Below are 13759 nucleotides of genomic sequence, written 5' to 3'. Positions count from 1 at the left end.
CGACGAAGTTGCTATGTCAATCTTTCTTCCTACTCTCCATTTCTCTTGCAAACAAACCTGATGGTTGATGAGGGACTGGGAGGACCCAGCTTATGCTGATGGTGACTGTGCTGAGTAGGCACTCTCCTACACGGGTCTTCTAGAACTCCCAGATCCAGTGATGGAATCCTGTGTGATAAACAAGCAATGTTCTCCGACATGTCCAGGTTGATCACTTTTACCATCTACTTCCTGTTTTTAATACAGTCATACTTCAACTTACGAGCTTAATGCGTTCCGAGACTGAGCTCGTATGTCAATTTACTCGCATGTTGGTGCAATTCATTTATATATAGAACAATTAAATATATATTGATTGGTTTCCATACTCTAAAAAGCAAATAAAACACTCAAAATAAGATATTGTAACAGAAAAAACATGTTGGTTGATGTCCTAACTTGCCACATGCTTTCAAAAAGCAATTACCATCTACTTCCTGTTTTTAATACTTACTAACTGAATGCCTGTGGTTGTACGGGTGATAGTTTTGCACAGAAAGTTTACTTTTAATGAATATAGGTAACAGTTACCATTCTAACTTTTAAATAAGGGTGTTGATTCATTTCTGGGTGTGCTATAAGTTTTATTAAACCATAACTGTCACGTACAACTTTTATCGTATTTTCTAGTTTTTTTATGAAAGGTATATAAACTATTTAAAAATGGTCATAGCTTGTTATACGATGTTAAATAGGCTGAACGTCGAGAACAATGAGCTCCAAAAGCGCGGTTTTTTGAGCTCATTTATAAATATGCAATGCTAAATAGCTTATTTACCTTTCAGAAAAGACTGATATTATTTTTAAGGCTGAATTTAAATAATAATGGCTTTTAAAACACCTATCTCTATTATTCTAAATCGGTCTAAACATCCCTACGTAACTTCTGTTCCTAAAAAGCTAGGTTACATCACGTATTTATGGGCGAAGCTTGTTGTGCCGATCGTGTTGTTTTCAAGACTGATATTAAAACGCTGCAAAAAAAACCTTCATTACTCAGAAAATTAGTGGACCAATCTTTATTTTGAGTTCAAAATCAGAATCAATGTGTCTGATTTACCTAGTAAATACGATAAAAGTTGTACGTGACAGTTATGGTTTAAGTTTATGCTATAAATACATATATTTATAGCATTTTGGAGAAATCTGGGCATCTATTTTTCTTATAGTACACTAGCAGTGTCGTGTGCTATTAAAAATTGGCAATAAGTATGTCCACAATTACTCCATGGCAAGGTAGTTGCGTGAGGTAGTGGTTAGTTCGCCTGACTACAAAACAGGTGTTTCCGAGTTCGATTTCAGTGCGAAGAGGTTTTTCATTCCTAACGCTAGCAAGCGCCGCAAGTGTGCGTGTTGTATCGCTATAATTGGACATACGATGTACCAACAAACACTTAGATCTATACGTACTTATAGAGAGGAGCCACACTATTAGCGAAGCAAACCAGTTTCATTGACATCCCTGCGTCATTATTTAAAACACTTTTACAGTCAAAACGACAACATATGAAGCGGATCTTCTCCAATTTTGGTTCCGCGCGTTAAAACTATTGTGTGTTGAAATAAATCCTATAAAAGCTCCTTTGATTCTGTTTAACTTGCCCCAGAGCAAACAATAAATATTTTAACTACCTATAATATAATTTTAATACTAAAACAAGTGCATCAAAAAAATTAAGTAATAAAATGAAAGGAAAAAACTAATTCAATGAAAAATTAAATGAAGTAACAATCAGTAAAACAAGTTGTTTCTTGTTAGTGTTATTTCACATGCCTTACAGCCATGCGAACAGAAGAGTAAACTCGACAATGCATAAGTTCACTGAGAAAAATACATAGTGTATTTCAACCTTGCACTAGATAAAATCCTACTACAGTGGAACCTCGGTTTTCGAACGACTCGCAGTTCGAACAAATCGGAGTCCGAACAAAAAATTCTTGCTTCGTAGTTCGAACCAAAATCGGAGTTCGAACGCCGGTACGACGCGTGAGTGCGTACGTGAGGGTGGGACGCTGAGCGGCGTACGGGTGTAGATCCCTCTCTCCAGGACCAACTGTTGTCGCATTGTCCGAGATTAAACAAATGTGTAGCAAATGGGCCGAGTTACAGAATTTCGTCGAACTCCACCACTCCGATAAAGCTGCAGCCACCAGTCATCAATGACTTTTACGACACTATCATGAACCACTTCCGAAAAATGCTAAAAAGAAGGCAGAAGCAAGTGTCATTGGATAGATATTTTAAGAGAAAAGAATATCCTGTAGCCGAGTAAAAAACCCTATTCATAATTCTTTTCTTTATTTTTTTATTTTTACACGTTCATGTTAGCGTAATCTTTCGTATGGAAGATTATGACAATGCGAATGTACGATTAGCCTGGGTTACATTTATGTTTATGTTATTTGTGTCTTTGCCATTTTGCTTAACATTTTCGGAGATATACATTGCTTTTTATGTGTTGGTCAGCAGTTTAATGTGCAATTTCATGCATAAAATAATGTATAAAATACTAAAAAGGTAAACATTCAGGGTGTTGGAACGGATTAAAACTTATATATATTAATTCTAAAGAGAAAACCTGTTTCAGATCTCAAACAACTCGGTTTTCAACCAACCTTCTGGAACGGATTGTGTTCGAGAACCAATCGGTTGCACTGTAATTTATATTTTTGTTTTATTTTTGAATTTTTTTCGTCATGGCTTTTACTTAGAAAAAAATCGTAACATTGTGACAAAATTCTGATGACGTAAGTCAAAAATTACTTCGAATGTCAGGAGAACATTTGGTCAAAATTTGTCGTATGTAAAAACTTTACATGTCATAAATTGTGTAAAAAGATGGCCGAATGACAACAAAACTAAAGCTATAGATGCCAACTTTGATTAAGATCCCAACAAGTAATGACAACCAGAGTAAAAAGTTTGAATTTAGAGAGCCTAACAAACACTAGAATTTACTTCAATATATGATTCGAACAATATCTAATTAGCAAATGCAATTGCCATTTTTTTTGCATCACTACTGGGTTTTCACTGTTATTTGTCACTCTCTTGATATGGCAATACTAGTCAGAGAGCGTGACTGAATGATTTATTCTCAGCAAAGTAAATTTTCACTCTATATTTTGATGTCGAAGTTATATCACTAAACTGATTCAAAGTCAAGTTACGATTCATTGCAAATTTGGTTTCCTTTAAAAAAGTACAGAGTGTATAAGTATACAAGTGTTGTATACTAGTGTAGCCTTTATACAAGTAGTGTATGTCTTAGCAGAGACCCTGCGATGACCACTAAACTACCATAACCATGCGATGACCACTAAACTGCCATAACCATGTGATGACTACTAAACTACCATAACCATGTGATGACCACTAAACTACCATAACCATGTGATGACCACTAAACTACCATAACCATGTGATGACCACTAAACTACCATAACCATGTGATGACCACTAAACTACCATAACCCTGTGATGACTACTAAACTACCATAACCCTGTGATGACCACTAAACTACCATAACCCTGTGATGACCACTAAACTACCATAACCATGTGATGACCACTAAACTACCATAACCATGTGATGACCACTAAACTACCATAACCATGTGATGACCACTAAACTACCATAACCATGTGATGACCACTAAACTACCATAACCATGTGATGACCACTAAACTACCATAACCATGTGATGACCACTAAACTACCATAACCATGTGATGACTACTAAACTACCATAACCCTGTGATGACTACTAAACTACCATAACCATGTGATGACCACTAAACTACCATAACCATGTGATGACCACTAAACTACCATAACCATGTGATGACCACTAAACTACCATAACCATGTGATGACCACTAAACTACCATAACCATGTGATGACCACTAAACTACCATAACCATGTGATGACCACTAAACTACCATAACCATGTGATGACCACTAAACTACCATAACCATGTGATGACTACTAAACTACCATAACCCTGTGATGACTACTAAACTACCATAACCCTGTGATGACCACTAAACTACCATAACCATGTGATGACCACTAAACTACCATAACCATGTGATGACCACTAAACTACCATAACCATGTGATGACCACTAAACTACCATAACCATGTGATGACCACTAAACTACCATAACCCTGTGATGACTACTAAACTACCATAACCCTGTGATGACCACTAAACTACCATAACCCTGTGATGACCACTAAACTACCATAACCATGTGATGACCACTAAACTACCATAACCATGTGATGACCACTAAACTACCATAACCATGTGATGACCACTAAACTACCATAACCATGTGATGACCACTAAACTACCATAACCATGTGATGACCACTAAACTACCATAACCATGTGATGACCACTAAACTACCATAACCATGTGATGACTACTAAACTACCATAACCCTGTGATGACTACTAAACTACCATAACCCTGTGATGACCACTAAACTACCATAACCATGTGATGACCACTAAACTACCATAACCATGTGATGACCACTAAACTACCATAACCATGTGATGACCACTAAACTACCATAACCATGCGATGACCACTAAACTACCATAACCATGCGATGACCACTAAACTACCATAACCATGTGATGACCACTAAACTACCATAACAATGTGATGACCACTAAACTACCATAACCATGTGATGACCACTAAACTACCATAACCATGTGATGACCACTAAACTACCATAACCCTGTGATGACTAATAAACTACCATAACCATGTGATGACCAATAAACTACCATAACCATGTGATGACCACTAAACTACCATAACCCTGTGATGACCACTAAACTACCATAACCATGTGATGACCAATAAACTACCATAACCATGTGATGACCACTAAACTACCATAACCCTGTGATGACTAATAAACTACCATAACCATGTGATGACCAATAAACTACCATAACCATGTGATGACCACTAAACTACCATAACCATGTGATGACCACTAAACTACCATAACCATGCGATGACCACTAAACTACCATAACCATGTGATGACCAATAAACTACCATAACCATGCGATGACCACTAAACTACCATAACCATGCGATGACCACTAAACTATCATAACCATGTGATGACCACTAAACTACCATAACCATGCGATGACCACTAAACTACCATAACCATGTGATGACCACTAAACTACCATAGCCATGTGATGACCACTAAACTATCATAACCATGTGATGACCACTAAACTACCATAACCATGTGATGACCACTAAACTACCATAACCATGTGATGACCACTAAACTACCATAACCATGTGATGACCACTAAACTACCATAACCAAGTGATGACCACTAAACTACCATAACCATGTGATGACCACTAAACTACCATAACCAATTTAACAACTGATCAAAAATAAGTAAATAGCAAATATAATAGATAATTCACAAAAGCCGAAATGAAGAACAAACTTCAGCAAGAAAAAGGAAAGGCATTTGTACTGTTTAGATGTAACATTAATAATAAATCTGAATTATATACCTGTCAGTATATCTGTTAGTCTGCGTAAACTCTACCCATTTCTATATTTTAATGATTTTGACCAAACTTTGTAAGCATACGCTCCGTAACTTTAACCAAATCGCAAAGATATCTGTTCAAAGACTCTGTTCCTCAGAACCAGCCACCTAAACACCTACTCGGCAGGCTATTGGATTAAAAACAGAAGAAATGCCATGCAACTCTGAGCTAACTGCTAGTGTAATAGAAATGTAGTATGGTAAGTCTTACTTGATAAGCAAACTAGCTTAGGGTATAACTAGGGTATAATTAGGATATAACTAGGGTATAATTAGGATATAACTAGGGTATAATTAGGATATAACTAGGGTATAATTAGGATATAACTAGGGTATAATTAGGGTGTAAGAGTTTGATAGATATAAGCTCATACCCTGCATCACCCTGACCATTTACACCAACTTCATGGGCAGCTTTGTGTGGATCATTCTCTTCATAATCGACTCCCTTTAAGTGAAAAGCAAAATGCCATTTTAAGTAGAGCGGAGAACATAACAAGGTGACACAGAAAATTAAGCTCTCATCTCAAAGCTTGTATTCAGAATGCTATCAATTTAAAAGATTTAAATGCTGTATGTTTTCAAGTTGCCACCTTTTTTCCGAGTGCTTTTTCAAAACGGGGATTTACAGAATATGCTGAAAACACTTTCATATCTTGTCTTCAGTTTTGAATGTTTGTACACTTTGTGTACGTTATGACCTACTGTGATAGGATTAAATCTGCTGGACGGTCTCCCACTTCCTGGAGCTCGCCCTCGTCGCCTGTTCTCCATATTGTGTAGCAATTATGGAATGAATGTTATCATATATCTGCAAGTAGGCCAACCGAATAACTGTACATAATAACTAGTTAAAGCAGGTTTGCCCAGAGTAGCTACAAGTTTTTAATTAACGGAAAGCTTGGATAGTTTACTTCTACTCAAGAATTGAAATTGATTATATTATGCCGGACTAACTTTAATACTGTAGAATCAAGTTGCTTTTATTTTTACGAAGGCACACAAGCTTTGGTTATAAACTGAAGCAAGAAAGTTGTTGTTTCATCAAATAGAAGCCGCAGAAGTTCTCAAAATGATTAACAAAGCAATGACTATGTATGTTAGGCCCCAATCCCTTCAAATAATCATAGAAAAAGCGTGTAACTAGAGAAATAAGGTTGGGTGAGTTAAAACATTCTTTTAATATAGCTGATATAATCCTATCGCTGTCTTTGAATTAGAAATTACTTTGGGCGCCATTTAACTTTGCCATGTTTTGTAAATATTATTCGTGATCATTTTGCTATTAAAGCAAACTCAACTTGTTTAAAAAGGTTACGAGCACAAGCTGTAGTTTTATATCATTATTGGCGCGGCATAATTGCAAGAATAGCTGAAAGTTGAGTTTACGGCAAAATTGTACAGGAGTTATTTAAAAAGTGGACAACCTTGATTCCAATCAACTCATAAATTTCAATTTATTGTAATTATCGATCTTTCTTTTTTCGGATTTGGAAGCTGCATTATCTCTTTATCACCAAACGGAAAATAATGTGAATTTCCGAAGAATAAGAATAAGAAAAAATAAATAAGAAAACTCATTTTGTTCAAACACTTTGAAAAAAACAACTACCTGTATTTCAGAGCAGCCGAGTGGTCACTGTGTTTAATCTGCCTTATTTATATGGAGACTAATGCCGGTCATTACAGGCAGGTTAACAAAACATCCTTGTAATGTCATTGTACATTGTTTTATATTGTTAACTAGCTTGACATTCTATTTTCATTCAACCATCTTACATTATAACTTTTATTGTTTGCAATGTTTAAATGTTATTTAGGGGTAATAATGCGTTACAAATAGTTTCATGGTCAAAGCATATGCAACATGCAGTAAAACATACTTGAAGAAATAAAAATACATCATTCTGTGATTCACAAACATATCTATCAGCAATATATATCAAATCATACTACATACCCAGTATTTACATATTTTCATACTTTTAATCGCTCAAAACTGCTAAATCTTTTACCTAAACTTTTAAGTATTAGGCAAACAGCAACAGTTATCTGTTACAGCAACCAACAGTTATACCTCTGTTATTCTTTGGGACAAAGCAATTTGCATGGGCAGTTGCAGCCTTGAAAATACTTTAGAAGGCACAGAAGCCAAAGTCAAATATACTTTGGCACGAAGGTGATACTTCACGAAGGAGATATTTTGTGTTTGAGTTTTATACAATTGGATAGGCACAAGATTTACATTTGTTTTTAATTTGCAAGCATTGTTCTACATCAGGGATGGCCAAATGATTTTGGCCATGATAGGCTACAGCCAAATCTGACAAACTAAAGATCCACAACGAGCTGAAGATGTACATTTTTCTTTTTTGCCATATTTAAACGCGCATCTCCAAACAAAGCATTAAATACGATTCAAAAAACTTTGTTTATATAAATAATTTGACTAAAAATCACTAAATGATTGTGCTGTAAAAATTATGTCTGATATCAGTGAGAAAAGTGATGAGCGAGCTTTGACTTCACAATATCAAAACGCGGTTTCCTGCCACTTACAGCGACTCTTAAAGTTCATGAAGAGGAGTATTTGTGAGCTGTGTTCTTTGATTGTTTTTTACAAAATTTATTGCTGAAAGCAATGAATTTAATAAAATTTTAAAAAAAGTTTACAAAAGCATTTTTTAAACCAAGTTTTTGAAGAAATACTTCAAATTTTTATGACAGTTAACTTAAAAGATCCAAAATAAAACTACAGAGATCTAGATCCGCCATTTGGCCATAACTGTTCTATATATTTAAGCAAGTGTACAAGACAAAAACTTGTTACCTGAAAAATTACGGGCCATCTCTTGGTCCTAATAATTTATTTGTTGTATGTCAATTGTTTGTAGCCATGGTTCTGTGGAATTCTATAAACCATATTATCTTATAGTGATGTCTTAATGCAATGCTTTCACAATTTCTTTCCCAACATTATGTTAAATTTGAGGTCTGAGCCATTCTGTACATGCATACACAGACCATGGACAATACACCTCAAAAGTTTTGTGGGTGTGATAAAAGACACTGCATTGTAATTTTTACTGAATGACCAATGTAAACATTATCATCGAACAAGCAGAAAAAAACTCGTTTCTAACCAAAATACAAGAAATGACTTTTCCAGTTGAAGACTAATCGAGCAGAGCCTTAATGGTCACATCCTACGGATTTATAGATTTGAATTGGTTGGTGACCATCATACCTAATAACCATCTTATATAACATGCAATTTTCAGGAAACATCCTGACGGGTTATTAGAGTAGAGGTTAGTCAACTATTATGAACTTTGCAGCTCGGAGACATCAAGAAAAATTGCACCAACAACTATAGCAGGAGTTTCGTTTGTTGTAGAAAAGTCTGCAGCAGATCAAAGAAATGTTGTCAATTTCTAACCTCGGTATGCAGTAAAGAATGATTTAGAATCATTTTCAATTGCCAAGTTAAAACAAAAAATGTGACTGAATGATATTAGCTACAAGCAATACATTGAAAGCTTGATTTGATTTAAACCTTGCAGGAAGACTGATAAGCTATATTTATGTCGCATAAAATACTGAATCACTAGTGGCAGTTGTGTAATGAAAACTAAAACCTATCATATGGGGAGTGTGTCTTTACTGAACACAACTCGCCTAAATAACAGATCATCAATTGCATTATTTAATTGTTCAGGCCACTATTATGACATTTGTAAATTTGATCGAGCAAAAATAATAATTAAGTACTAGAAATCCTGTATTCCAGAATGTCCTTGGTAATGCTTAACCAAGCAACAGAGGTGAGCATTACCAAAGCATTCTTTCATTAGCTCCATGCAACAAGAGGGTTCACAGCTGCTACAATTGATATCTTTACTGTAAAACGATAAAACAAAACCGTTGCCAAATTAAATTGCAACGAGAACAAACATCCAAGATATTTGATTTCTTGTAGCTTGCACAAAAATAATAAATATAGTTTATCGCAAGAATAAATACCAAACCCGTTGGTAAACGCTATAACTAAAATGGTAAACATTAAATTCAATCAGACAAAAAAACTTCTAACTTCAAATGACAGACAAGAGGTTTGTAGCAGTAACACAAAACGAAATGGCCTCTAAAATGTATCGAAGCCGAACATGTACAAACCCTAATTAGCTAAACTGAGCGAATGTAAAAATAATGGATGATAAAAGATTTTAAATTAATGCAACAGCTTATATTTTACTTCGATATTATTAAATATAATCTAATATCATATCTGGTGGTGAGATACATCGAGTGACAAGTTCTGGTAGAGTGAAATCGCAAAATGGTTTTGAATGGCGGCTTCCACACATATCTTGAAAACAAATGCTTTCTGTAATCGCTACAAAAATTACCTTAGTCTTCTAGCTTTGAAAAATTTTAGCGATTGATTGCGTACTCGCCGTGAACCAACAAATGATTATGGTTTAGGAATTCAAAATTTCCAATACAGTATTAGGACTTTCCTTGTCGGGCGACTGGCGCAAACGGGTTACAGAGATTACGCCTACAAGAGGATTCGGCTACAAGAGGTTTCGCCTACACTTCCTGGAGGTTACGTCTACACTTCCTGGAGGTTACGTCTACACTTCCTGGAGATTACGTCTACAGTTATGGAGATGGTGCATACCATTGTTGAAGAAATGGTTGTTGAAGAAAAAATGTAAGAAAAATGGTAAAAAGTAATGCAATAATAGTGTTTTCACTTTACATTGATTGAAAAACATACTATTGATTGAAGTCATCTATCAATCAGAACGAAAATCGTGGAAGTGTCAAATAAAAACAATTTATTATCTCCTTTCCTTTCTTGGCTTTCTTAACGATTACTACCACTGCTACTATTACTACTGGTGGCTGTTCGGAGCCACAAGAACGCTAAGATGTGTGCTTAAAATCTCAAAGCTTTGGTAGATGCTTTGAGTCTGATAAAATCATCACCACCTTAGGGTGGTAGTACCATTCGTTGTACTACGAATTATTATTTATTGATAGTTTGTAATTAATTAATAGTCTGCAACTAACGGTGAACTAGTATTAATACTTCGATATATTGGGCGTTGGTCTGTCTGATTATAGTAATTTACTAGTCAAACGAGTGTGGATAAATGAATGAGACAAAATAATATGATTGTTTGCGAATAAATAACAAAAAAATAAATAGTTGTTTTATAACTAAATTGTTCCATTCTTCTGGTCACTTTTAATGTTTTACGCATTGCCTTGTTTTAGCTTGCTTTGTAAAACATTGTTTTAGCAATGTCTTATGCATTGCTAATATATACATAGTAGTAGTAATATTATATCTTTGGTATATTATACCATATACATAATATATATTACATATAATTATGTAATGGTTTTATTATTTTGTGTTGCAAGCAAGGTTGATTGATCGAAAGGTTGAATCATGAGTTAAAACTGTTTGTCTTGGAATGGCTAATTGTGATAAGTAACATTACATTAAAAAATTCATCCTCTGAGCAGTACAATTAGTCTAAAACTGTAAATTATGAAACGCCAATACCGTGTAGCAGGGTGTATGCTACCATTTTCCATGTATGAAGCTTTGTACGCAACATCTAAATTACAAGTCCCAGGTAGCGAATGGGACCAATGTCAATATTGGTATATTGATATTGGTCCTGATCAATAAGTCAATATCACCACCCAGAATTTTACTAAAAACATTAAGACAAAGTTTAACTCATCTGTCTTTCAAGGTTTCAAAATAATTAATTTCTCATAGTTGAAGAAAACTAACTCTGCTTTTTTGTCTATACAAAAATCTCAGTGCAGCGTTTTGAGTTCACTTTAGTAAAGTAATATCCTTTGTAAGGTAAAGGTCCCAAACCATGCAGCCATACTCAGGACCAGGTCTAACTCGTGAAGTATCAGCTATCTTTCTTGTCTTTTGATCTGCATCTTTCAGAACCATTGTAAGCATGCCGATTAATTGCTCTTGGATTCAATTTTAAAAATATGTTGATTAAATTTCAGATCATTCTGCAACTCTACCACAAAATAAGGATTAGAAGTCACACTTTGAAGATGGTGATCATATAAGATGAGAAAGTTATTTGTATCCATCGGCAAAGACGACTGCCAATAGAAAGATGGTAATACTTTTGTGGATTAAATTTCATGTGCCAAATTTTGGCTCAAGATTCAAGAGAGCATAAATCTTGTTGCAGCATGGGAGCTTTGTCTTGTGTAGCTGTTGAGGCTTTGTGTTATCAGCTAAGTTGTCAGTTCATCTTCGGCCACTTTCTCGGCACTCGCATGGAGTCCCTTAATACCTCGTTTCTTAGCCTACCAAGCATCGTTTTATGCAATATGTAGCAGGCACAAAAATAGCTCTAGACTCTCTCAACAAGCGATTTGGGAGTTGTCTGTTAGAGTTTTGCTGTTGTTGAACACACGACTCCTTTCTTAAAGCTAGTCTAAACAGGCTAAACTAGCTCATACAATGATTAGCAGGGCTTTTGGCTCACAAAAATGAAGCAAAAGTTTAATCATTATATTACTGTTTGAACATTTTAGAATATTATACCTATAACCTAGCTTAAGTTGATTTGTTCTGTATCTTGCAAAAATCTTGCATTTGTTCTCTGTGCAAATTATCTTATCCGCTCAGTGTTGGGTTTCTGATGTATCGAGCTAGAGAAAGTAAATTGCATTATCATACTTTCTAATATTCTCAAAAAATATATTGCTTTTTCATGACCTTCTACTCTACTTTGTAGAACATTGAAAGTCGATTGAGAAAGAATGATGACAGTCAGAAGATAGGGTGCTATGACGATACATACGTTATTGAACAAATACTAGTACAAGTACAGATTCTACCATTTCAAGATGTATCACTGACATGATGGTGCTTATATGTGATGAATGAGAAAATGGAGCAAATAAATCTGTAACTGGATGATTGTATTTTTTTGCAGAATCAATCCTAAACTTATAATCTATCTATTGATTCAATTGATGAAATAGGAAAACTTCAGCGAGTAAAAATACTGCAAGAATGTGTACTTAGCATATGAACTGTTGTGTGTACAAAAGTAGCCCAATTCCTCCAAATTATACAAAAGTGAGTAATTTTGTATAAGTCTAAATGATATTCACTTCGAAATAGTCTTTTAATGTATGCTTATTATATAGCAAAGCTAAAGAGAAAGAGCAGTTATAGTAGCCATGCAAGGAGATTGAGAAATGGGTTTTTACTTCATTTCAAAGATATTTATTACAGCATTACAATGTGGTTGAGGCTATGGCCGCTTTAGCATAATTTTATCAAACGTGCTTAATTGTTTTGTGGTCTTTTTGTTAATTTAGAGTTGGCTCTTTATATATCATATTTTTTCTTGCTAAAACAATATTGTTTAGTAAATAATTTCTTTTGTATCAAAGTGAAATAACAGGTTATATGCAGAAAAATCAAATTTTTATGAGAGCCTTCTTTTGCTCATTTATGATGGATGACACTATTGTAAATCATATAACTTGTATTTGTAATTTACTCTGTATATATGCATATGTACCCAAGGGTGATCTCAACCGGCTGTGAGGGAGGCTCCATGTAAAAGTGAAACATAATGGTATGCAATAGGAGATAAAAAACAACTCCAAAGTTATGAAATGATATATTTACCAATAACCATTGATCACTTTTAGTGATGGGCTGCTGATAACATAGAAATACTCAGTTATTGACATGTGTCTGTATGTACAAGAGTAACAACTTCAAAAATACATACGCTTGTTTTTTGCTTAATAATTCAATAAAAATGTGGTTTTAACTTCAATAACACGGTTTATTTCAAATAAATGGCTGTTAAATAACCATGGTTCCCAATAATCAACTCGAATTAAATTTATATATTTGCAAGGATTTGATATATGGATGATTATAGGATTTGATATAAAAAATAATTTACATGATAAAATACATCAACACACGTTCATAACATGCATTCATCATGCCATTCGTAATTTTCTGCATCACAATTCACAGAATTAAAGTAGGGGCAATATCCTAGATCG

The 13759-nt window shown here is 34.6% G+C and overlaps 2 protein-coding genes across 4 annotated transcripts in view; one reads left to right on the top strand and one right to left on the bottom strand.

Annotated features, from left to right (window-relative positions):
• The window catches only part of LOC137403842 (calcyphosin-2-like), a 59466-nt gene extending 52990 nt beyond the window's left edge, over nt 1–6476 (bottom strand). For all 3 annotated transcript variants that reach the window (XR_010979624.1, XM_068089910.1, XM_068089911.1), the window contains exons 1-3: nt 6365–6476; nt 6034–6107; nt 58–168 (exon numbers count right to left, since the gene is read on the bottom strand). Coding sequence is in view for 2 of the 3 variants with exons in the window: in XM_068089910.1 (XP_067946011.1) it covers nt 58–168; nt 6034–6107; nt 6365–6433 (254 nt within the window). In the remaining variant the exon portion in view is untranslated. The remainder of the gene's footprint in view (nt 1–57; nt 169–6033; nt 6108–6364) is intronic.
• Nucleotides 1–13759, top strand: part of LOC137403844 (phytanoyl-CoA dioxygenase domain-containing protein 1-like) — a 29939-nt gene that overhangs the window by 1291 nt on the left and 14889 nt on the right. The window lies entirely within an intron of this gene.

This window comes from Watersipora subatra, chromosome 9 (assembly GCF_963576615.1).
Source record: "Watersipora subatra chromosome 9, tzWatSuba1.1, whole genome shotgun sequence".
Classification (NCBI taxonomy): Eukaryota; Metazoa; Bryozoa; class Gymnolaemata; order Cheilostomatida; family Watersiporidae; genus Watersipora; species Watersipora subatra.
The sequence above is the reverse complement of the archived record's forward strand: the minus strand, read 5'-3'. Positions and strand labels throughout refer to the sequence as shown.